The 25,419-nt window shown below is 43.7% G+C and overlaps 1 protein-coding gene across 1 annotated transcript in view; it reads right to left on the reverse strand.

Annotated features, from left to right (window-relative positions):
- RAB11FIP3 (RAB11 family interacting protein 3) overlaps nucleotides 1-25,419 on the reverse strand; it is a 69,376-nt gene that overhangs the window by 7,729 nt on the left and 36,228 nt on the right. The window contains exons 5-14 of the mRNA XM_063428605.1: nucleotides 23,528-23,682; nucleotides 22,435-22,614; nucleotides 20,375-20,515; nucleotides 19,113-19,148; nucleotides 18,306-18,396; nucleotides 14,819-14,922; nucleotides 14,099-14,239; nucleotides 10,971-11,052; nucleotides 9,692-9,829; nucleotides 8,396-8,551 (exon numbers count right to left, since the gene is read on the reverse strand). Coding sequence (XP_063284675.1) covers nucleotides 8,396-8,551; nucleotides 9,692-9,829; nucleotides 10,971-11,052; nucleotides 14,099-14,239; nucleotides 14,819-14,922; nucleotides 18,306-18,396; nucleotides 19,113-19,148; nucleotides 20,375-20,515; nucleotides 22,435-22,614; nucleotides 23,528-23,682 — 1,224 coding nt within the window. The remainder of the gene's footprint in view (nucleotides 1-8,395; nucleotides 8,552-9,691; nucleotides 9,830-10,970; nucleotides 11,053-14,098; nucleotides 14,240-14,818; nucleotides 14,923-18,305; nucleotides 18,397-19,112; nucleotides 19,149-20,374; nucleotides 20,516-22,434; nucleotides 22,615-23,527; nucleotides 23,683-25,419) is intronic.

Below are 25,419 nucleotides of genomic sequence, written 5' to 3' on the forward strand. Positions count from 1 at the left end.
TGGTACTCAACCATACCCTATCCCCAGGAACAAAAACAGGAGCCGCTCTTCTATGTTTATCAGCGTGTTTCTTGAACAGCGAGGAACTATGTAATAGAATTTGTCGAGTCTGATCCCATAATTTCTTCAGGTTGGCGACATGATCATCAACCGACGGTATCCCCTGAGAAGAGGAAACCGAAGGAAAAATCGAAGGATGAAAGCCATAGTTCATGAAGAAAGGGCTAGAGCGAGTTGAATCGCAAACAAGGTTATTGTGTGCGAACTCCGCCCAAGGAATTAGACCGACCCAATCGTCCTGGTGTTCGGAAACAAAGCAACGCAGATACTGTTCGATCTTTTGATTAGTACGTTCAGCAGCTCCGTTAGACTGAGGGTGATAGGCAGAGGAAAAGTTCAATTTGATGCCCATTTGAGAACAAAAGGATCTCCAGAAACGTGAGACAAATTGAGAACCTCTATCAGAAACAATCTCTGAAGGGATCCCATGTAGGCGAAAAACTTCTCTCGCAAAAATCTCCGCCAATTCAGGGGAAGTCGGAAGTTTAGGTAATGGCACGAAATGGGCCATCTTGGTAAATCTATCCACCACCGTGAGAATAACAGTCTGTCTTTTGGAAGCAGGCAAATCAACGATAAAGTCAATGGACAAACAGGACCAAGGTTTCTCAGGAATGTCCAAGGGGTGTAACAGGCCACATGGGGATGCATGAGATAGTTTAGTCTTGGCACAAGTCTCACAAGCTGCGACGAACTCCTCAATATCCTTACGAAGTGAAGGCCACCAGAAATCCTTGGATATCAGAGAGTACGTCTTGCGAATACCAGGATGACCAGCTATTTTACTTTCATGAAAACATTGTAAGAGCTCCAGTTGAAGTTCAGGAGGAACAAAGTTTCTTCCCTCAGGAGTGTTTCCGGGAGCTAGATGTTGTGACTTCAAGATCTGGTCAAGTAGCGGGGAATGAATTTTGAGACTGGTATTAGCAATAATATTGCATTTGGGTACAATGGAAGACAAAAGTGGTTCAACTGAAGCAGAGGGTTCATATTGGCGAGATAGCGCATCGGCTTTAGAATTCTTTGACCCAGGTCTGTAAGTCAGAACGTAATTGAAATGGGTAAGAAACAACGACCAACGAGCCTGCCTGGAGGACAGACGCTTGGCCTCTCCGATATAAGACAAGTTTTTGTGGTCTGTCAGGATGGTAACAGGATGTAATGTACCTTCCAATAAATGTCTCCATTCTTTCAAAGCCTTGATAACCGCTAGTAATTCTCTGTCACCAATGTCATACCTGCTTTCAGTACCGGTCAATTTTTTAGAGAAAAATCCACATGGATGTAATGGTTTATCAACACCCAACCTTTGAGATAGAACAGCACCTAAACCAGTCTCTGATGCGTCTACCTCGAGCAAAAATGGCAGAGAAGTGTCAGGGTGAACTAAAATTGGAGCGGAAGCGAAAAGCTCCTTGAGAGTCTTGAACGCAAGGAGAGCTTCAGTAGTCCAATTCTTAGTGTCAGCCCCCTGTTTGGTCATGTTAGTGATAGGTGCAATAATGGAAGAATAGCCCTTAATAAAGCGCCTATAATAATTGGAAAAACCAATAAATCTCTGTATGGCTTTAAGACCTGTGGGTAAAGGCCACTCTAGAATGGATTGGAGCTTATCCGGATCCATCTTAAATCCCTCCCCAGAGATCACATAGCCGAGAAAGGTTACCTGGGTTTGATCAAAGCTACATTTCTCCAACTTGCAGTACAAGCCATGCTGGAGAAGCTTGTGCAAAACCCTCCTGACTTGTTTGTGATGAATCTCAATGTCACTAGAATGAATGAGTATATCATCTAGGTATACAATGACGCACTCTTGCTGAAATTCCCTAAGAACCTCATTAATCAGATCTTGGAATACTGCTGGTGCATTGCATAACCCAAAAGGCATGACAGTATATTCATAGTGGCCATATCGAGTATTGAATGCCGTCATCCACTCATGTCCCTGCTGGATTCTCACCAAGTTATATGCCCCTCTGAGGTCTAACTTGGTGAAAATTGTAGAGCCCTTCAAACGATCGAAGAGTTCGGTGATCAAGGGAATCGGGTAGGCATTTTTAATGGTTATCTTATTCAAGCCTCGATAATCAATACAAGGTCTCAAAGAACCATCTTTCTTTTTAACAAAAAAAAATCCAGCCCCGGCAGGGGAGGAGGACCTCCTGATGAATCCCTTGTCTAAATTCTCGTGAATATATTCCTCTAGGACTGAGTTCTCCTTTATAGATAATGGGTATACATGACCTCTGGGAGGCATGGTACCAGGGAGTAGGTTAATTTTGCAATCAAAGGACCTGTGTGGGGGTAAGGTATCGGCTTTCTTTTTGTCAAATACTGCCTTTAAATCTAGATACTGAGGCGGAATTTGTGTCTCTGTAGGATTGTCAGAGGTATTCGATGTATTAGTTAATCCAAGAGGTAAGACCTTCCGCAAGCATTTTTCTTGACAATTCTCTCCCCACGAAACTATCTCCCCTGATTCCCAATTAATAATAGGGTTGTGTCTCCTCAGCCAGGAGTACCCCAGAACTATGGGAATAGACGGAGAAGAAATGAGCATCAAGGATATATCCTCTTTATGCAGGATGCCAACAGTCAAGTTAATCGGTATGGTCTCATGAAAAATAACAGGCTCAAGTAACGGTCTACCATCGATGGCCTCAACAGCCAGAGGTGTCTCTTTTAACTGGGATGGAATAGCATGTTTGGCAGAAAAACCCTGATCTATAAAGCTCTCAGCAGCTCCAGAATCGATTAGTGCCATAGTCTTAACTACTCCCTTCTCCCACTTTAAAGAAACGGGTAACACAAGCCTGAGCTCCTTGTAGTTGTGAATAGAGGACAAAGTAGAAACACCCAAGGCCTGTCCTCTAGAGGAACTTAGGTGCGAGCGTTTCCCGAACGATTGGGACAATTTAGGCGTAAATGACCCCTGACTCCACAATACATACATAAACCCTCCCTTCTCCTGTACTGTCTCTCCCTTTCAGTGAGATGAGTACTGCCTATCTGCATAGGTTCAGGAATACGTAAGTCTTCGAACTCAGAGATTTGAAAGGTAGGCGCTAGTTTAAAGGAGGGTCTACGGTTCCTATCTCGAGTGTTCTGCCTCTCTCTTAAGCGTTCATCAATACGAGATATAAAAGAAATTAAATCCTCCAAATTTTCAGGGAGTTCTCTAGTAGCAACCTCGTCAAGAATTACATCTGATAACCCATTCAGAAACACATCTATATAAGCCTGTTCGTTCCACTTAACTTCTGCCGCCAAGGATCTGAACTCTAGTGCATAATCCACAAGTGTTCGATTGTCCTGTTTAAGGCGCAACATTAATCTAGCTGCATTGACCTTTCTGCCAGGAGGGTCAAAAGTTCTTCTAAACGCAGCTACAAAGGCATTATAATTATAGACGAGTGGATTATCATTCTCCCATAAAGGATTGGCCCATCTCAAAGCTTTTTCAATGAGCAGAGTAATAATAAATCCAACCTTTGCTCTATCTGTAGGATAAGAGCGGGGTTGTAGTTCGAAATGGATGCTAATCTGGTTTAGAAAGCCACGACACTTCTCCGGTGACCCGCCATAACGTACTGGTGGGGTAATACGGGAAGAAGCACCTACAGTGGCTACCTCTAGACCTGAGACTGCAGGAGAGATAGAAGGAGTACGTGTCTCCTCAGGTGGATTACTAGCACGAGACAAAAGTGCCTGTAGTGCCAAAGCCATCTGATCCATCCTATGTTCCATGGCGTCAAACCTGAGATCCGAAGAACCAAGCTGACTGTTTGTACCTGCAGGATCCATTGGCCCTGTCGTAATGTCAGGATCGGGACAGGGATCCAACACGCAGAGTACAAAGAGTGGAAAGGTACGTATACCGGGCCTTAGAATGGCCGGACTAACGTACCGAGAGTAAAGAATAGTCAGAGGCAAGCCGAGGTCGAGGGAACGAGAAGACAGATAAGCGAGAGACAAGCCGGGTCAAGGGATAACAGAGAAACAGGGTAGTACAACGAGCCGAGTCAAAACCAATAGAGCAAACTAGAATACCAGAGCACTGAGTGACTAGACAAGCTAGAACCACGACAGGGCAATGAGCTGAAGTAAGGAGTAAGCTTAAATACCCTGGTTCTGGATGGAAATCACGCCTCTGACAAGTACCGATTGGATATCGGACACTTGAGTGACAGATTGCTCGTGCTAGCGTCATGACGTCACGTATTGAGCGTCCTGCTAGAAAAGGACGTGGATTCCTCGCGGCCGGTGTTTAAGTGACTGGATGAACCGCGAGGAACGGAGGAGACAGCTCGCCTGGAAGGATACACCACCAAGTCTCTACCTCCCTTAGAGGTAGAGGCCTCAGGTACCCTGACAACACCCCACTAGTCGACACATACAACGCTATCAGGGCAGGCCACCACTTCCCCAAACAATCACTCGCAGCTCACATCACCATCCTCCCGAAAGAAGGTAGAGATGGGGACCACTGCGGAAACTACCGACCCATCTCTCTCATCAACTGTGACCTTAAATTTCTGGCCAAAATCCTGGCCAACAGACTGCAACCACACGTGCCCCACCTGGTACACCCGGACCAGGTGGGATTCGTGTCAGGGAGAGAGGCACGGGACAACACTATGCGCACCCTCACTCTGATACACAGCCAGAAACACGCTCACGGGGGCCTCCTCCTGCTGTCCACGGACGCGGAGAAGGCCTTTGACAGAGTCGGATGGTCATACATGTTTCAAACACTAGCGAGAACTGGCATGGGCCCCAGAATCAGAGGCTGGATAGAGGCCCTATACACGCAACCATCCGCACAGGTAGTGGTGAACGGGGCACTGACAACGGCATTCGATATTCGAAATGGCACCCGCCAAGGATGCCCCCTATCCCCATTACTTTTTGTCCTTGCACTGGAACCACTCTTACAGGCCATCAGGACAAACCCAGACATCACAGGGGTGACGGTGGGAAAGACCCACCACAAAATTGCGGCATATGCAGACGACATGCTGTTTTATGTATCGAACCCGGAGGTCTCTCTTCCCAACATCTTGAAGGCACTACATGACTTCGGGGCCATATCTAATTTAAAAATCAATAACACAAAATCTTCCATACTTAACATCAGCATACCGGAACACAGGACAACACACATGCGACAAAGCTACACCTTTAGGTGGGCAGCACACAAGATCCGCTATCTGGGCATCTGGCTAACTAGAAAGGCGGGGGACATGTACGGGGAGAATTTCACACCGATGCACGCCCAACTACACGCAGACATGAGGGAATGGGCATACCCACACATATCCTGGCTGGGCAGAATACAGGTGGTCAAGATGAACTTCTTGCCACGCCTGCTGTACCTGTTCCAGACCATCCCCATAACAATTCCTCGCAAGTTCTTCACCACATTACGCTCCGCTCTGGGCAGATACGTGTGGGACGGGAAAAGACCCAGGATTAGCCACAACACACTTACCCTTCCCAAAAACAGAGGCGGTCTCGCTCTCCCGGATTTCCACTTATATTACAGAGCCTGCCATCTCCAGCGGATACTGGAATGGTCCAAGGAGGGGGTGCACAAGCTCTGGAAGCAGGCGGAGGAGGGGGAGGCAGGGATACCGACAGCGATAATACCATGGATACCACCAGGATCAGGGAGTAAGACGCTCACACAATCACAATACATGAGGGCCACCATCCAGGAATGGCAGAGGGCGAAGGGTAAACACAACCTGTCAACGCACCCCTCACCCATGCTACCTCTGACATACAACCCTGAGTTCCCCCCAGGCCAAGACCCGAAAGCTTTCAGGGACATAATTCCAAACCACATACCCAGGCTCAGACATATCCTTAGACACGACGGCGTTAAAACCCTAAGGGAGCTTAGAGGAGGGACACCAATCACATTCCTGACGCAATTCAAATACCGACAGCTATGCCATTACATTGCCACACTCCCTCAGGGCACATCGCTCACGAGAACCCCCACAGCATTCGAAAGGGAATGCCTGGAACCCCAACCATTAGCACATGGCGTCTCTTTTCTATACAACCTACTACTGACTCACACACCAACGACCACACCAGGCTTCATGGGAAAATGGGAGGAGGCACTAGGGCACACACTGGACGAAGTGGCATGGGGAAAAATCTGCTACCTCACACACCACTGCGCTAGCTATAGCAAGACTCAGGACACGGCATACAAAATCATGACACACTGGTACCGCACGCCAACGACTCTACACGCGATCTCCCCGACACACTCTCCACAATGCTGGAGATGTGAAGAGGCAAGGGGCACACACATGCACATTTGGTGGGAATGCAAGGGAATCATCCCGTTCTGGCAGGGAATCCACAAAATGCTGCAACTGTTCTCAGATGACCCACCCCCCCTTAAACCTGCAGAAATGCTCCTGCACCATACTAAGATACCAAGATCCGCATACAAAAAAATCACTGTCCATACGAATACTGAACACGGCCAAATCCATTATCCCCAAATATTGGAAACAAACCACAACCCCACCACTGACCACCTGGTTCGCCCATATGGAAGACCTCCGAATCCTAGAGGAATTCCAACACACAGCAGCAAACACACAACAGACATACTTTAACACATGGACACACTGGATATTACAGACCTCGAAACCAGACTTTATGGACCGCTTGAGACTGATAGACAGAAACGAACCATAAGGGACTACAGACGCACCCGACACCTCCCCCCCTAATTCCATGACCCTAACCCTCTATCCTCGACCTCTCCCACTCACCCCGACCAAGAAGGACCAAGTCCACGACCTGGAAATAACAGACAGGCCTGACGGGAGTAGCGGACCGACCTAGAAGCTAGCACAGGTAACGGTTGCCATGGGCAGGCTGACGCTAACCGACACCTCTAACCAGACACTCCGAGAGAGCACAGATGGGACTGGGACAGGCACGGCCAAGCCGCGCGAAAACAGCTGTTCCACAAACATCATGAAACAGAGTGTTAACCAAACCAGGGGTAGTAAAGGTTTTCCTATGAGCTGCCGTTCCAGAGACCTGAAACGTCTAGATATGTCGAATATAATAGCATCCTACTGAGATCGGTCTGTCTCTCTATTAACATTTTACTTATGGAGATCACTTGAGGCCTGCGAGCCAAAATTAAGAACAGACGATAAACGGGCCTGCGTGCCCATGTATACATATGTGAGCTAGAGACCTGCGTGTCTCCATGTTAAATTTCTACGTTTGACAATACTTATTCCAAAAATAATAAAAATTATATTTACAAAAAAAAAAAACTAAAATTGCTTTTTAGTCAAAACACTACGACTAAAATAAGTTGAAATTTGCTGCCAAAATTAACACTGCACAGAGGGGCGGTGGTAGGGGCAAAAGAGACAGACCTGGACTTGGGAGAGAGACACCTAGAGGGGCTATGATGACACAGAGGGGCTGGGGAAGGGGCAAAAGAGACAGACCAGGGCTTGGGAGAGAGACACCTAGATGGGCTGTGATGACACAGAGGGGCTGGGGAAGGGGCAAAAGAGACAGACCAGGGCTTGGGAGAGAGACACCTAGAGGGGCTGTGATGACACAGAGGGGCTGGGGAAGGGGCAAAAGAGACAGACCAGGGCTTGGGAGAGAGACACCTAGATGGGCTGTGATGACACAGAGGGGCTGGGGAAGGGGCAAAAGAGACAGACCAGGGCTTGGGAGAGAGACACCTAGAGGGGCTGTGATGACACAGAGGGGCTGGGGAAGGGGCAAAAGAGACAGACCAGGGCTTGGGAGAGCGAGACACCTAGAGTGGCTGTGAGGACACAAAGACACAGATGGGCTGGGGAAGGGGCATAAGAGACAGACCAGGGCTTGGGAGAGAGACACCTAGAGGGGCTGTGATGACACAGAGGGGCTGGGGAAGGGGCAAAAGAGACAGACCAGGGCTTGGGAGAGCGAGACACCTAGAGTGGCTGTGAGGACACAAAGACACAGATGGGCTGGGGAAGGGGCATAAGAGACAGACCAGGGCTTGGGAGAGAGACACCTGGAGGGGCTGGGGTAGGGACAAAAAGAGAGAGGCTTTAACTAAACCCATTAGATTTTAGTCGGGTCGATTCAGATGACTAAAATTAAAATGACTTTTTAGACGAAAGACTATGACAAACTAAAAATGAAATTTGCCGCCAAAAATTAACACTGGCTGTCTTACAGCATTATTTTATTGATTTTAATAAAAACTTGCTCCATAGAGCTCAGAAGCATAAATCTATAATACAGGTCAGATCTCAGGTCACACTGGACAGCCCATTTATACCTGTTTAAGTCTTCGCACTTCCTGCTCTAGCTCAGTTTCCCGAGTTCGGCTGTTATATTCCTGCAGGGCGGCGCTATTTCCCAGCCCCAGGCGGTGTTCCATTTCAAGTCGCATCAGTTGCATCTGTTCAAGTTCCCGGCGAAGCTCCTCAATCACCTGTTGCCAAAAAAGGTAAAAAAAAATATTTTTTTTTAAATCACAAATTTAAATAATGCAATAAAACCATCGATTCCTGTCCAGATCTTTAATCTGATAATGGATAAAGCAATGCTCCAGGTATCTGGCCTGCGTGGTGATCAATGGATATCTTAAACTGTAAACCAACCAGGTGGTGTCTGTTTACTCTGGAGCCAGTGATGGCTGTGTATTAAAGGGATACTAAAAGTGTCAGGAATACAAAGAGGTATTCCTGGCACTAAAGTTCCCTCTGCCTCCCCTCCCTTGCACCCCACTCCCCAAAATCAGTGAATAAAGGGTTAAATACCATTTACTCACCTGATCTCAGCACCAATGTCCCTCCTTGAATCAATGCTTTCCTACGGAGAAAAATCTGACACTGGAGGTCCTCATACATACCAGGACGACGTCCATGGCCAGATAACGGACCAAAGGTTCGTTTCAAACCAGGAAGCGCCTCTAGTGACCGTCTGAAAGACAGCCACTGTGGGCAGACTTAGAGTTTCTCTGGAACTGCAATAATTAACATTGCAGCAATAGGGATACTGTACCCAGACCACTTCAATGAGCTATAGTGTCTATAGTGTCCCTTTAATATCCTATGTACAATTCATAGATGGCAGATTATGCATTTGTGCATAGTGAACAGAAAATAAGCACTCAATCCATGGGTGTAAACGGTATATTTTAGAATAGACAACCTGTGGCAAAATATTCTATTGGTGAAACACTAGCTCTGATACTATTAACCATCTGAAGAATACCAATACCCTCTGACTAATAACTGAAGCCTCTGAAAACATGGTTTATTGTGTGGATGTATTTTAATCACAGTTCTAGGTGCAGGAGGAGCTACACTGATTCTCGAACACCAAGGAGCCAGACTTCATGATCACCCTTCGAGGCAGACAAGTATATGGACAGGAAAAGTACCAGGTCAGAGTTGGTCACCACACTTTGTACGAGACCCCTCTATAGGTGTACATGTGTCTGGAAACAGGGGTCTGCGTAGAACATCAGACACGGTATCATGGAAAAGAAAAGCCACGCAGTCTGCGGGTAGACATGTAGAGACATAGGTTTTGGGCAGAGTACTGCTGGTAAGAGGTGGGAACTCACCTCTTGTGATCGTTCCCTCTCACTCTGCTGTTTGTGCTTTTCTTTGTTAAGTCTTCCACCGAGTTTCTGGTTAAGTTCCTTATTTTCTTTTACTTGTTGCCGCAGTTCTTCGACCTGATCTTTCAGCTTCTGGTTCTCCTACAAACCATGTTGAAAGATGGCACATTATTGTTTACTTACTCATAGATCGCTGGATCTACCCATCCAACGCTCTTCATGCATCATCCATCATGTCTCCCAACACATTTCCCGTTCTCAATTACTATTCAACCCTTTATTATATTATTTATAAAATATTTTACCAGGAAAGATACATTGAGATTTTTTGCCTTATCACCATCTATCTTAATTTCCACCTAACTTAACATGGGTCGGTTTATGTCCGATTACTAGTCTTCATATTAAAATTATCAACCAATCATCACCTACAAACTCTTCGGTCTGTCCAGCATGGGTCTAGTACAAAGACACGCAATGACATGCATACCCATCCTCGTATATACAGATGCAAACTAACATACACAGTTATAATATGCCTGCTTGCCTGCTGTCTGAGGGAGCGAGGGAGTAAAGCGAGACTCTGCTTTGGGCAGATCTCCCAGGTGTCTAGTGTTGCGGAGAAGGAGAGGTGTGCACTCACCAGAATAGTTATCCCTCCTTCTCACCCTCACTGACAGCAAGGCTGTGGGTGCTGGGAATATGCTGCCACATACTGGCATCAAGCAACTCTCACACAGGATGTCTGCATGAGAGCCACACCACTACCACTCCTCCACATATTTACTGTTGTACCCATTGCATTCTTGTCTGGAAAAAACTGGTTAATTTGTAAATATGATCCCTGATGCTTTGAAAAACTTTTACGTTTTAATAAAGTTTTAAATGGGGAAAACACACTTCCAAGCTGTTGAGAGGCAACTGATGCAATATAAATGCTGTGGTACGCTTGTCGCAAGCCCCGGCCCAGACCATGATTAGTTGACGTTTGTTTCCAAATGAGGAAGCAGAGTTTAAGCTACACATATGCTGAATAGTTTTCCAGCACACTATTGGATTCAAGTTAAAGATTTCTGAAGGTTCACTTGACTTCCCCCACATTTTGTGAAGGACAGGACCACATTCTGATGAAAAATTAAGGTACCATCGAAGTAAGATTATTCTAGTGATAAAACTGGTATATTCAAGCAGTAAAACTATTGTAAAAGCAACTTCTCCTTACTATAACATCCCAACAGCTTCATTACTAGTAATCAGAAAGAGTACCACGGTTTGTTCTCACCTCTTCCAGCCTCTGCGTTGTAGCCTTGGCAGTCGGCAGTTGAGATCGGAGTTCGAAGTTCTCCGCTTCCAGCTCCTGCACTCTAAAAGCAAAAACAAATAAATGCGTACATGATTTCTGGGGTCCGTTAAAATTACCGTCCACCCCTGGAATCCTTGAAACGTCAGTTCGGATTCCATAACAAGAAGTTGAATGTGAAAATGAATGGAGTAGGCCTCTTTCGCAATACAGTAACGCACCGTTTTTATTCACAAACAAAAAGACAAAACAATCCACTCTGTTCTTTTAACTACACACTACCAACATTAAATCCCTACTACCATCCAAAAGAATGACAGTATTTTATTGATCACAGCAAAAACCGGATCAGAAAGAGTAGGTTTTTAATATCGGAAAGATTTTTTTTATTTTATAACATGAAAGGATAAATAAAAATACAGAACAGTTGCACTGATCATTGATTACACATTTTAATCAGTGCTCAAGGGGTTAACGGATTAACTCCTTTTTAAATGCTGGAATACTTTCTCTTGCCTTTCTTTGTATCTCTGACCTCCCTTCCTCTGGTGCCCCAAATCAGAGTGGGAAAAGTGTTACTGACAAAGCCGGTGTTTGCAACGTGTCTTTGTCGTGTGTGTGTGTGTGTGTGTTATAGGGATAGCAGTGACTGCCTGTCACCATGATTACGTTACCCTAAAGACTGCCAACTAAATCACAGGGGACTAATTCAGTTGCTGAGGAAGTCCCTGCATCCGATCCCGGAGGGTAAGGGCGTGCAACACCATTAAATGTAAGACCAATGCTTCAAACCATTTTAAGAGGCTTCATAGCCCTCTGTTTCTAGGACAGCATAACATTCCTAAAGACCTTAAGATTAGAGTCTCCAGTGTCCGCATTCAGACAGCGCTTGCTATAGAAGTTTTTAATCTCCTGATCTGTTAATTACCTGCTAGTGCCTAGTAGCCTCCTGTGTGACATTACATGAAGCTAAATAAACAAATCAAAACGTCACTGGAAGAAAGAATAACTCTTCCATGCCTGCAGACTTGTCGGAAGCTTCTAAATGGAATATCTGTCCACAATGCTTGTCTAGGAGAATAATTTATTTTATTGATCACTTCTAGGAGAAACAGGGAAGTAATGGCTGGGCAATAAGGATGTAGATCAGCTAGGCTGTCGAACCAACTGTAGACTAGGTACTTGGGGAAACCAGTTCAAAAATAATTGCATATTTAGTTGTAAACTGTCTTGCTCCAATCAATACTAATGCATATTTATGCTGTGTTTTCCCTTTAACCCACAACATAGAGTATGGGAATTAAAAGACTCATTGCATACTTTACCCCAATTAACTAGAGGTCCTCGGTACTTAAAGGACCACTCCACACTCTAAAAGCACTTCAGCTTGCCGAAGTGCCTCATTTACCTCAGTTTATAAAAGTAAGGGGTTATATAGAAATAAAAAATTTCAAATTTGCAATTAAAGGGACACTTTCGTCACCAAAATAACTTTAGCTTAATGAAGCCATTTTGGTGTATATATCATTCACCTGCAGTCTCACTGCTAAACTCTCTGCAGTTTAAGAGATAAATAGCTTTGTTTATGCACCATAGTCATACCTCCCAGCATGTGACTTGCACAGCCTTCATAAACACTTCCTGTAAAAAGTCATCTAATATTTATACTTGCTCTATTGCAAATTACGTTTAATTTAAAAATGCGTATCTACTGTACTGTTAATAGCTTGCTAGACCCTGCAAGAGCCTCCGGTGTGTGATTAAAGTTCAATTTTGGGAGCAGGAGATAAAAACTTTTAACGTAAGTTACATCTGATTGAAAGTAAACATTTTTATTTCATCCAGCCTGTGTGAGTCACAGCCGGGGAGGTGTGGCTATGGCTGCATGGACAGAAACAAAAGTGATTTAACTTCTAAATGGCAGTGAATGGAGTAGTGAGAGGCATGATCCATACACCAAAACGGCTTTATTAATCTAAAGTTGTTTTGATGACTATAGTGTTCCTTTAACACAAAATCTGTCTCATATTTAACTCTTTCTAGGGATTCATCCACTGGTTGATAATGGCCAACCCTGATCAATTTGAAGATGATGACATAGGAGTTTGCCTTAGTAGATATACCCTGAATGAAAAAATACATAAGTAAATGCATGCAGGTTTTCATTTGGGGGTTTATTTACTAAACAGATTCATTTGTGTTCGGATACTGGAGTCTCCCTTTAAAGGGACACTCCAGGCACCCAGACCACTTCTGCCGACTGGAGTGGTCTGGGTGCCAACTCCCACTACCCTTAACCCTGCAAGTATAATTATTGCAGTTTTTTTATAAACTGCAATAATTACCTTGCAGGGTTGACTCCACCTCTAGTGGCTGTCTACTAGAGGGCACTTCCTTGTCCATAGCACAGAAAACCTGTGCTAGAGCGTCGCTGGACGTCCTCACGCTGTGTGAGGACCTCCAGCGTCGCTCAATTCCCCATAGGAAAGCATTGAAATGCTTTCCAATGGGGAGCTCTAATGCGCAGCATTGCCACGCATGCGCATTAGGTCTCCCCGGCCAGTGGGTGGGATCAGTCTCACCCACCGGCCGATGTAATGCCTGGGAGGAGCGGTGGCGAGAAGAAACCACCGCCGAGGGACATCGGCTGGGGTCTCAGGTAAGTGACTGAAGGGGTTTTCACCCCTTCAGCTACCAGGGGATGGGAGGGAGAGGGGATCTGCAGTGCCAGGAAAATGGATTGTTTTCCTGGCACTGGAGTTTCCCTTTAAGAGAATAGTAATATATATCATGTCACTTGGAATTTGCCCATTTATGATTTTTTTGTTCTCTTTTGGAACTTTTATTTGTAAGACTTAATGGGTCTTAAACTGGTAAAGCAGCGTCCCAAAAAGGAACCTTAACTTAGTTAAAAAACAAAACAAAAAAAAAACACTGATTGCCATCCAAATATTTATGCCCCAGCTTGCTCTTGCAAATTAGGCTTTCAGTGAACAACTGTCTAGAAAGATTAGTTGCAAAAACAGCTATTTATTTTGAGAAGGACCTGAAGTGGCACAGTCTCGGTTAATCTGATCAAGCTGGATCAGAAATGTCACAATTTAACTCACCGTGCTTTCAGGCTGCTCATTTCGAACCCACGGTCCCGTTCCATCTTCCGCAGCTCGTCCCTGTGTTTACGCGTCTCCTCATTTTGGACCTCGTCTGATCTTAGTTCCTGATCTTTCAACTGCTCCTCTAAAGCATGCGCTCTGACCAGCAAAGAGTTAAAACGGGTTTTAAGGCAAGAAAAATAAATAATATTAAGAGCATAAACATGAAAAACAATAACACTAGTCTAAACCGTAACAGATATTATTATTATTATTGCCATTTATATAGCGCCAACAGATTCCGTAGCAGTTTACAATATTATGAGAGGGGGGATGTAACTATAAATAGGACAATTACAAGAAAACTTACAGGAACAATAGGTTGAAGAGGACCCTGCTCAAACGAGCTTACGGACTATAGGAGGTGGGGTATTAGAAACATTAGGACAGGAAATATCAAATAGGGTGGGAGTGAAGCAGTGCTGGAGGAGAGAGCAAAGCACTGCCCTATAGGAGAGAGCAAGAGACATGTATGTAAGGTAGAGGTTACTCTGGGAGATAGGTTTTATATAGAATATAACTAAATGTTTTCATTGTTTTGCGGTCAGTTTTATTTTTATTATATGCATGGAACGAGGAATATAGTGCATAGTTATTATACTCTTTGTGGTGGCATATCTGGGATGAGAGTGTGAGTGTGTGTATCCTGGCTTGGATCTCAGGGTTCTGTTTACTCACCTATGTAATAAGTGCAGGTTTTCTTGCCGGAGACGATTTTGCTGTTCCCCAGTGGTGCTGGCTTCACGTTCCAGCTCGGTCACTCTATGCTCCAAGTACAGAACCTGTAGGGTAAAGGCAATGTTAAAAAGAAGTGGGTATAAAGGAAGATTGTTTTTTCCTGTGTTTTCAGGGTCATATTAATCTATTTCATAGGTAACCTTCCAACCAACACATGTGATACGAGGGCAAAGAGGGATATTTCCCCAGACCATCTTTGTTTGTGGTATTTTTAAAAAACTTTTTTGAGATACCAGCAGGCAAAGTTAGCAAATGTCAATCGATTTGCCTAGAAAAAGCACATGAATTTGCTTTGTATGTTTGCCTGCTACAGGGCAAGGGGGGTGTAGAAATCGAATCGATACATATGCAAATCATACTTTTTGTTCAGGGTTTAATTGTGTGAATTTCATATTTTAAACCAGACAGTGGATTTTAACAAATTAGTTCTGTTCAGAAATATATTAACTTTTGAGAAGAAAGTGGTTATCAGCAAAAATCAGCACGGTTTTATGAAGCACAGGTCATGTCCAACTAAATTGATTGCATTCTACGAAGAAGTAAGTAGAAGTATAGATTAGGGTGTTGCAGTGGATGTGATCTATTTGAATTTTGCCAAGGCATTTGATACAGTTCCACACAATAGATTAGTGTTCAAACTTAAAGAATTCGCTCTAGATGAAAATTCTTGTTCTTGAGTAGAAAATTGGCTTAAGGATAGAGTACAACGAGTTGCCATTAATGGTAAATTTTCAAGCTGGACAGAGGTTGTAAGTAGTGTCCCTCAGTGTTCTGTTCTGGGTCCCCTTCTATTTAACCTTTTTATAAATGTCCTTGAAAAAAAGCATTGAAAGTCAAGTTTCAGTGTTTGCAGATGACCCAAAACTCTCTAAAGTAATACAATGTGAGCAAGATATTGCTTTGCTGCAGAGGGATTTAGATAGATTGGGGGGACTGGGCACTCAAATGGCAGATGAAATGTAATGTTGAAAAATGCAAGGTTATGCACAAGAAATGTATACCCTTAATGGCAGTGAATTAGGAATAACAACACACGAAAAGGACTTGAGAATTGCTATAGACCTCAAACTATGCAACAATGTGCAATGTCAATCAGCAGTGGCCAAGGCCAGTAATGTATTGTCATGCATGAAAAAGGTCATTCATTCTCAGGACGAGAATATCATTTTGCCTCTTTATAGATCACTGGTAAGACCACATATTGAATATGCTGTGCAATTTTGGGCACCTGTTCTAAAGAAGGATATTATGGCACAAGAAAAAGTGCAGAGGCGGGCTACAAAATTAATAAAAGGAATGGAACATATCAGCTATGAAGAAAGGTTAACAAATTTAAACCTATTTAGTTTAGAAATACGTCGCCTGGGGGGCCGGACCGCCGAGCTGAGCAGTCGCAGGACAGCTCAGCTCCTGCAAAAGGAGGCCCAAAAAAACTGTAAATCGGGGTTATGAGAAAACTACCTATGAATACCTGCAACCCTCGAAGTAACCGGGCTGCCTGAGCTGAGGAGAGGCTTGCTCACGGAGCTCTAGTCCCTCGGAGGAGAGGGCCCGCTGCATCAGGTGGGACCTCGCCTGGCGGTGAGTGAAGCGGACGGCCGCCGCGACACTATCCTGCCCGAAGGAGCCCGACACAAGCAGACTACAGGCGGGTCCGGTCCTGATTCTCCCCCCCCCCCCCCTGGACCGGGAGAGTGATCCCGGTCCTCACCCCACAGGCGCACTCGGAGGCCACGATATACCAGGCCGCAGCGAGGGCCGGAGGTCTAAAGCTTAAAAGGCGGAGGCCACATGTGAGTACCTGAGGGCCAGAGAGAAATGGACTAGCAGCGCTCGCAGACCCAAGGAGGCGACCAAGCGCCCAGGCGAGAAAAGCCGACCAAGACTTCAGTAACACACTCACGGGACCTGCCACCCTACCCTGCAAGCAAAGTGCCTGAAGCACACAACCTACCAAGCTCAGGCCGACAGCATGCCCCTACCCACATATACAACTGGGCCTGGAAATGGATCTCTCGCAAGTGGGTCAGGTGCTGTGATGCCTGAAACTCCTCACTGAACTGCAACTTAATGAGGTGCCCGCGGCAGGTATAGGCTGACCGACTGCTACTCTTAAAGCCGCAGGATGCTGCGATGCCAGGTCCCAGGACTGAATAAAAGAGAACTGTTGCCCTCCTGTGACACAAATCTTAAACACCCATGAAACTCCTGGGACACAAACCCCCAGCATCCTCTCCCCTCACCCTCTATACTACATGCAACCAACAGGGGGCCTGCGTGGTTAATTCTACGGTTAAAATTCTTGTTAATACTTGCCTGTTTTTATTTTTGACCTTAAGAAAATCTGTGTCTTAGCTACACTATCGGTCGACTGCCTATATACTATACATTGCTTAGGCAGGCTAGACTTAATTGCTTAACTAATCAAAACTTAGGGCTAACTAACTCTGATTTAACCTCAGGCATGATGCTAATTCGTATGCATATCTAGCCTAACATGTACATAATTTGCTATAATCCACTGATGTCTAATGACTTGTTATTAACATGTTAATTTGTATGGCACGTATACTACGTACCATAATATATCAATGCTACATAGTCTGTTAGCCCGATGTCCTAGCATGTTAACTACCTATTATTAATGTCTTATACTTTGTTAACTTCTTATAGCCTGTTAACCTACACTACTAACTATGGAAGTCTCATAGCCTGTTAATTCCACATTATATTTACAAAAATGTGCTGTGTAATCCGCTGCAACCTGAAATGCTTTGACTACACCTGCAGTAGCTGTTGTGGCACTGTATGTTTGATGTTACTCTGAGCACAAATAAAATAAAGAATAAAAAAAAAAAAAAGAAAAAAAGAAATACGTCGCCTGAGAGGGGATAAGATAACATTATACAAATATATCCGGGGCCAATACAAACCATTGTGTGGAAATCTAGTCACAAACCAGATTTTACATAGGACACAAGGTCATGCGTTTAGACTGGAAGAAAGAAGATTTCGTCTAAGGCAAAGAAATTGTTTTTTTTCTGTAAGAACAATAAGGATGTGGAATTCTCTGCCTGAATAAGTAGTTTTATCAGAGTCCATACATAGGTTCAAACAGCAACTAGATGCATACTTGCAAAAACAGAATATTAAAGGATATAATTTTTCAATGTAGGGTAATAGCTTCTTGATCCAAGGATTAATTTGACTGCCATTCTGGGGTCAAGAAGGAATTTGTTTTCCTAGTTTGTTGCAAAATTGGAAGTGCTTCAAGTTGTTTTTTTTTTTTTGCCTTCTTTTGGATCAACAGCAAAAAACAAATGTACAGGAAGGCTGAACTTGATGGATGCAAGTCTCTTTTCTGCCTATGTAACTATGTAACTCCATTGCAATCCTTTTCTTCAATTGGCCTTGCTCAATACTGTACCTTATCTGTGAGGTCCGTCTCATCATAAGACAGGTCTGTGGGATGTCTCTCCATTGTATCCTCCGCCAAGAAGCTGCTGTTATGTAGCCGTCTATAAAACAGAAGAGATCATCATCAACCACTGATCAGGCGTTACGAACAGTCATGAGAAGGTCTAGCTCCTGTTAACACACACTCACCATATTAATACATTTTTATTAAAGGGATACTCCAGAAACCAAGAGCAGTTTTTAGCTTGCTGAAAAGCTTTATGATCGAAGAGTATGTCCTCTTTATCATTTTGCAAAAAGTGCAGATTTCAATAGAAATTGGCACTTTTCTAAACTAACCGTATAACACCTCCCTGGCTGTCAAACACTTACTCATGTTATTTCTTGGTTTGTTTAGCTCAGTGGAGCTAAACTCAGGCAGCAATTGCTCAGAGCACCTGCCTTGCAAAGACTTCTCATTGAGCTGCACTGGGAAGTCCGTGATTGTACAGCCACAAAAAGTCTCCCTTTACGAAAATAGTAATATATAATCAAGCCACTTGGAATTTAACCATTTAAAAAAAAAATTCTCTCTCTTTGGAACTTTTATTTGTAAGTCTTAGCGGGTTGTAAGCTGGTAAAGCAACGGCACAGAAAGAACTCTAACGTGGATTATAAATCAACATGTCATGCCATGCACTATGAATTAGTTTCCCTTTTTTTCTAACCCCATCCATCAAACACTGGTCGCAGAGCACTTTGCCGTGACATCAGCTAACGCCATGCAGAGCTTTTTATACTGTACCGCATGCAGAGCACTATGCTTTAGAGGGCTCACCTGGCTTCCTTTCTGCTGGAAGGCCTTTTATCGGGGCTGCAAAACAGACAGAAATATGGGTTGGTAATAAGAAGAGACGGGAAATGAGAGGAAAGAGGAAAAACAAACCAGATATTACAAGCACCACCTTTAACCTCCCTTCACCACAGCAAACAAGGGCCAGCACTCAGATATTACCAACAGCTGGAGTAACAGAGCAGGTACACGCCACCTCCCTTACCTGATCACTGCTCTGTATAGAGAATACCATGAATACTGCAGGAGAACACCGGGAAGTTTATATAGAGAGAGGGGGAAAAGAAAGTAAGGGAGGCAGGAACTGTAACTGGAAACTGTTAATAAATCAGAAGAGCTTCCTTGTCGGAAAAAGAGCTGGGGATGATTCCAGGCGATTTCCTGCTTCAGGAATAAAAGATAAAGATGGAAGCAGGGTAGACTACCCCCTCCCAAAAAAATAAACTACAAATAAAGTGATCGCTGGCAGGCTACAGAAATGTATATTTAAGTCATAGATACAGATACCAGAAACCAGGTAGAGTTGGTTGGGGAAGTTAAAAAAAATAAATAAATAAAATAAAACCCGGGAAAAATAAAATCCACCAGAAGGTGTATATGGGTGAGCTTTTAAATATATCAGAGTTCAGATAGGACAGTACGCTTTCAGCTGTATTTTATTTGATAAACCCTCTGGCAAGGGCCAGGGAAAAGAAATAAAAAAGTCAAATAATGAAAAAAAGAAAAAGAAGAAAAAGTCAACAGCAACTTGATATTTGGAGGGAAAAAATACTGGAGATTGAGAGTTTACCAATAGGCTTCCCAACCGTGAAACCACCATAAACCTTTAGACTGTCACCCACTGCATCTCAACAAACACAAACATGCAGAATATCCCACATAGACGTCATGCAGTGCAACGCCACAACCTGGGACAGGGAGAACACATAGCTAGGATCCTTTAGAAGGTACGGACGTTGTTCATTTATCCCTCCATTGAGGGAGTGAGTGAGTGTGTGTATATTGCAGTATGAAATGCACCACTGTAAAAGTGGGTCAGTAGGTGTTACGAAATACATTAGGAAGCACACATTTCAATCGATACTTTAAAAACAGAGCTCCTCTGCAATACCAAATTTAAATGGCGCTAGATATGGCTGCAGGTCTCAGGATGCCCTGCAAATCAGAATTGAGGTGCGATAAGTCACACAGACAGAGTGGTAATGGTTTCTCCCTGTGCCCAGCGAGTGATAAGCATGCAGAGTCACCTGTCCATCTCTAAGTATCGGAGGCGGGTGGACAGATCTTCCAGACGATTAACATGTTTGTGGCACTGGCTACAGTACAAGCCGCCTCCGGATGTGCACTGAGGTGGCGCTAGAAGCTTGCGTTCTGATACGGGGGCACCACTGGAAGGAGGCAAAAGTTACCCATCAGGAAAGCTGTGGAATTGTGAGTTTCAATAGACTTGTTTAACATCACACCGTACAGTAACACTGTAGCCCCTCGCCCAGTTTATATGGCTAACCAACAGCCCTGGAGTTTAAGATTTCCCCAATTCTGTTGAAATGAGGATATCACAAAATCCAGGATCGTTTGTGTGCCTTGATGGGTGGGTTGGCTTTTCTACCAACAAAAAACAAAAACAAAAGGCAAATGTTAGTCATATAATACAAAGATTTTACAAAAACACATGCAGAACTTTCTGTTCACCAATAAATAGATGACTAGGCAGCAGAGCAATCCATCTTTATAACACAGGCATTTAAAAAGACCTTTAAGTGTGTAGCCAAACAGTGCCTTCAACTTATCCAATAATGGGAGAAGACCCTAGCTCGGGGTGAGGATAACCTGTAATTCTTGAAACAACAGATGGAAGTGAATCATGGTGATCTAAATACCGGATATGTTAAAACCAGGTTTTCCAAAAATCTGCTCTAAAATGGGCAGACGAGATGTGCTCATTAGTTCGTCTACACAGTCACAAATTCAAAGATTATTAAACTGCTTCTGTACTGTCCATTTATTAACACAGAGACACTCAAAATTGTGCCCCCAAATCCGAACACCAATTAAGGATTGCTCTAACAAAACAGTCAGTAAAAACTGTATTTCGATAGAAATATTTTGTGTTTACCTGAAACCCATGCTTTGATCTGCTCATACTTGCACCAACATGAAGTCTGTGAGAGCCTGTGCTCTCGGGCTACTCGTCTAATTTGCAAAGTTTGCATCTTTTCCAAACAAGATATCCACAGACATAAGTCCAAAATAAAAAGGGCCTTCATTCATACCCAGAATCTCACGCTACATGCTGGGAAACTTTTTGAGAACACAGGTCTGCTGGCTTGTCTGGTACAAATCCTCATACAGAGTTCACTGTGCACACGGGAAAGGTTTTCCATGTAAAACCTTTACTCCTCAAAATGTAACAATTCAGTATTAGAATTTTTTGCATGTTTCCCATAAGTATTTTTTTATTCTAGACTAGAGGATGTATGATATGACAGAACCCTCCATCTCTAAAACGTATTAATATGTGTCAAAGTGTTATAACCGTGAGAGTAACATTTTATGCATATTGCAGGTTCAATGGTAAAAAAAACAAAAACCCAAAATGCCATCTCATTGAAGTGGTCTGGGGGCAGTGTACCTGTCCTAGGACTAAGGAGGACTTCTGGGATCTTATTGGACCGTAGGTTGCTTGACTGACTGACGTCAGAAAAATCCCCCTAGGAAAGCATTGATTCAATGTTTTCCTTAGGTGGGGACCTAATGCGCTTGCGTCACTTGCTGCGCATGGCATTAGGTTTACCCATCGGATGACATCGGACGAGGAGGAGCGCCGACCCAGTAAATAAAGTTGTTTTTTTTTTTTTAAACCTTTATGTGCTGGGGTGGGTGTGCTAGAGGGCTCTATAGTGTGAGGAATACAGCTTTGGATTCCCAACACTATAGTATCCCTTTAAGCTTGTGTTTTTCCCTTTTTAAATGTATTTTTTTTTTGTTTGTATAGATTGTATGCCACTTGGCATGAAGCTTGCCAAGAGGGCATTCACTTCCTCCATCTGTGAGCGCTAGAAAAAGACTTCTATATTTAATCTCTTAAGGACACATGCCAAGTGTGACATGTCATGAATCCCTTTTATTCCAGAAGTTTGGTCCTAAAGGGGTAAAACAGCCAATAAAGTAAAACCCCAAAAGTATCCAGGTGCATGCTGGGAGATGGTATGGCCCCACACAGACATGTGTGTCATCGCTTACCCTATTTGTTGGTTTTGATAGGTCAGTTTTAACACTCCTGGTTGGACCACGTTTGGGACCTTACCTGGAGTTAAGCCTGGAGGAGCTGCAGACTGGCTGGGGAAGGCTGTTTTCCTCCTCTTCATCACACTGGCTGCTATAGATATCTGGTTCTGCTCCTTCACCGAAATCCTCAAACTGTTCCTCCTGGCTGTTCGCGGTGACAACGGAAATGTCGCAAAGAGAGATCTCCAAACCCTCCGGCCTGTGAAAGTATAGGGGAGTTTTATAAAGTGAGCAATGACGACATGACATGGGCTTATTCACTAAATCGTGGATTGTCAGGAATTCAACGTGAATTTTAAATATTAGGCTAGGATTGCTGAACTAGAAATATTTTCCAAGTCTGATAGGTCTTCAGTTTGGCCTAAAAATTTTAATCCCTGGCAAGTCTTACTTAAGTGGATAACCCTGAGAGAAGACACTGAATTCACATACAAAACACCAGGAATAGGGCACAATGACATCTTTAAAACCTATATTAAATTATTAAATAGTCGTGCGATGTGAAGTACAGTATAAAAAATTAACCTACATGAAGTGGATCGCTCGTCTGTTACATACATACATATCCCAAAGATGGACCTGTATACAGCAAAATAAAGGACAAATTCGACCTGCAGTTCAATAACCAGATTATGCACCAGTTACATTTTAGATTAGTTTTTCTAAAATCACCGGGGAGTATTATTCTCGCATTACAGGGGGTGCCGTGAGTTACAATGAAGCCTAAATGACAGCATGGCAGTTGGCCAAACCGTTTGGAAGTCTGGGCAGCTGCAAAATGGGCATTAGCTGCTTCTTGGAAGTAAAACGTTGTTGTATACGCCTTTACCATCTCATTTCCAGTATTCGCAAACAAGTCCGTCCTGGACAGCCTGCTAATATCCTAGGACGGGGTAGCAAGATAGTATATCCTCCAGCTGTTGCAGTTACTACAACTCCCATGGGGCTTTGACAGCCTTTAGACTGGCAAAGCATCATGGGAGCTGTAGTTCTACAGCAGCTGCGATCTATCTTTCACCCACTCGTGTCCTAGAACACTTTACAATGTGCAAGGTCATCGAGCTGCTCTGTACTTTTCTTGCAGGAGTGTCAGGGAACTGCAGAGTACTCACGGTGTCCTGGGGTGCATTTGATGTACCCCTCCATCGCCTTCTGTTTCAGGGTCTTCCTGTGCAGCCAACGCTCCAGTGTCCTCATCTGTGAAGGTCTCACATTCACTGTACGCACTCTCCGAACCCACGTAGGCACTGTCTGTAACTTCCGTTACCTTGGGGAAACACAAAACAGGAAAATAAATTTTAAATATAGTTTTCAATATACAATTCAAAGTTTAGTGAATAATCCCACTCCCCCTCCCCAATGCCAGGTTCTGTGATGGAAATCTGAAATAAATCCAAACCAGTATTGGGAGAGTAGAAAACGGGTATCCATCACATTGCGAGTTCAAGTGACTCATATAGGAAGACACTTTAACCCCTCACTTATCATACCTGGATCTTTGGTTACAAACAAACCAGCCTTTGTGCTCTCCCTCCTACCCCCACATTAAGCTCCTCGCTAGGGTACCCATTGTTCCTTTATTAACCAATTTCAACAAGGTAGGCAGTTATAGCATTTATTCCTGTAATGCATACCTTAATACAATGTGACTTTCCTAGTTTACTAAAACATCTGTTTTCCCATTAAAGGGACACTATAGTCACCAGAACAACTACAGCTTATTGAATTTGTTCTGGGGAGTAGAATCATTACCTTCAGGCTTTTTGCTGTAAACACGGTCTTTTCAGAGAAAATGCAGTGTTTACATTACATCTTAGTGGTAACTTCACTGGCCACAGCCACTCCTCAGATGGCTGCTAGAGATCCTTCCTGGGTCATGGCTGCCTAAAATGCATCCAAACATTCAGTATCTCCTCCCTCTGCATGCAGACACTGAACTTGCCTCATAGAGATTCATTGATTAAATACATCTCTATGAGGAGATGCTGATTGGCCAGGGCTGTGTTTGAATCATGCTGGCTCTGCCCCTGATCTGCCTCCTTGTCAGTCTTAGTCAATCCTTTGGTGAAGCACTGTGATTGGATCAGGCTACCACTGCTGCTGATGTCGGCAGACTGCTTGTTTTTCTGAGTCATACAGCATGCAGAGTTACAGCTTAAAGCTTGAATACAGTAAGATTTTTTGCTATATTTATGAAGGCATGAGGGGTCCAGGGGGGCTAGATGGTGTTTTTAACACTATAGGATCAGGAATACATGTTTGTGTTCCTGACCCTATAGTGATCCTTTAAATCGTAGTATTAACCAAACATGTGATCAGTACGTGTCACCCATTGAAGCACCAAAAAGCACCTAAAATGCAGAACATTATGAGTTATACAGTGTTACTCTGTATACGCCCATGCTAACAAAAAGTATATATAATTAGATCTGCAGTCAACTCCCATCACCTCTGGCTGCCTGAACCAACTAAAAAATAAATTAGAAATATCAATTATTAATTTTGCCCCTACCATGCTGCCAGTTTGGAGCGAGCAGAAAGACAGACTCACTCAACATATTAGGAATATTTCAATAACCCATTCAATGAAGCCCTAAGCTACGTTGTAATGGAAAACCATTTGCTATATCTACAGAAAGGGAGAATCAACCCCTTCTATTTCCCTGATAGAAAAAAACAAACAAACAAACAAACATAGGCTGCCCAAAAAAATAAATCAGTTCCTTGCATGGCAATTTGCATTTACTTTTCTTGTCCCATATGCCGTAACTGATAAGAGCACCAGTAGGTACACCGAGTGTACACACACACACACTACCTGTGCATGGTGTTAAACCCTAGAGTATACAGTGTAAGCTCACTTGCCAACAGCAATCTTCGGCATGTCCTACATTTTTGTCATAAAACAACTAGTGTTCACCATAAGCAGTTTTTGTTTGTAATCTGGCACTGAAACATTACAAGAATGAATCTTTGGAACCAGAAAAATCTGTATATTGCTTAA

The sequence above is a fragment of the Pelobates fuscus genome, chromosome 8 (genome assembly GCF_036172605.1).
Source record: "Pelobates fuscus isolate aPelFus1 chromosome 8, aPelFus1.pri, whole genome shotgun sequence".
Lineage (NCBI taxonomy): Eukaryota > Metazoa > Chordata > Amphibia > Anura > Pelobatidae > Pelobates > Pelobates fuscus.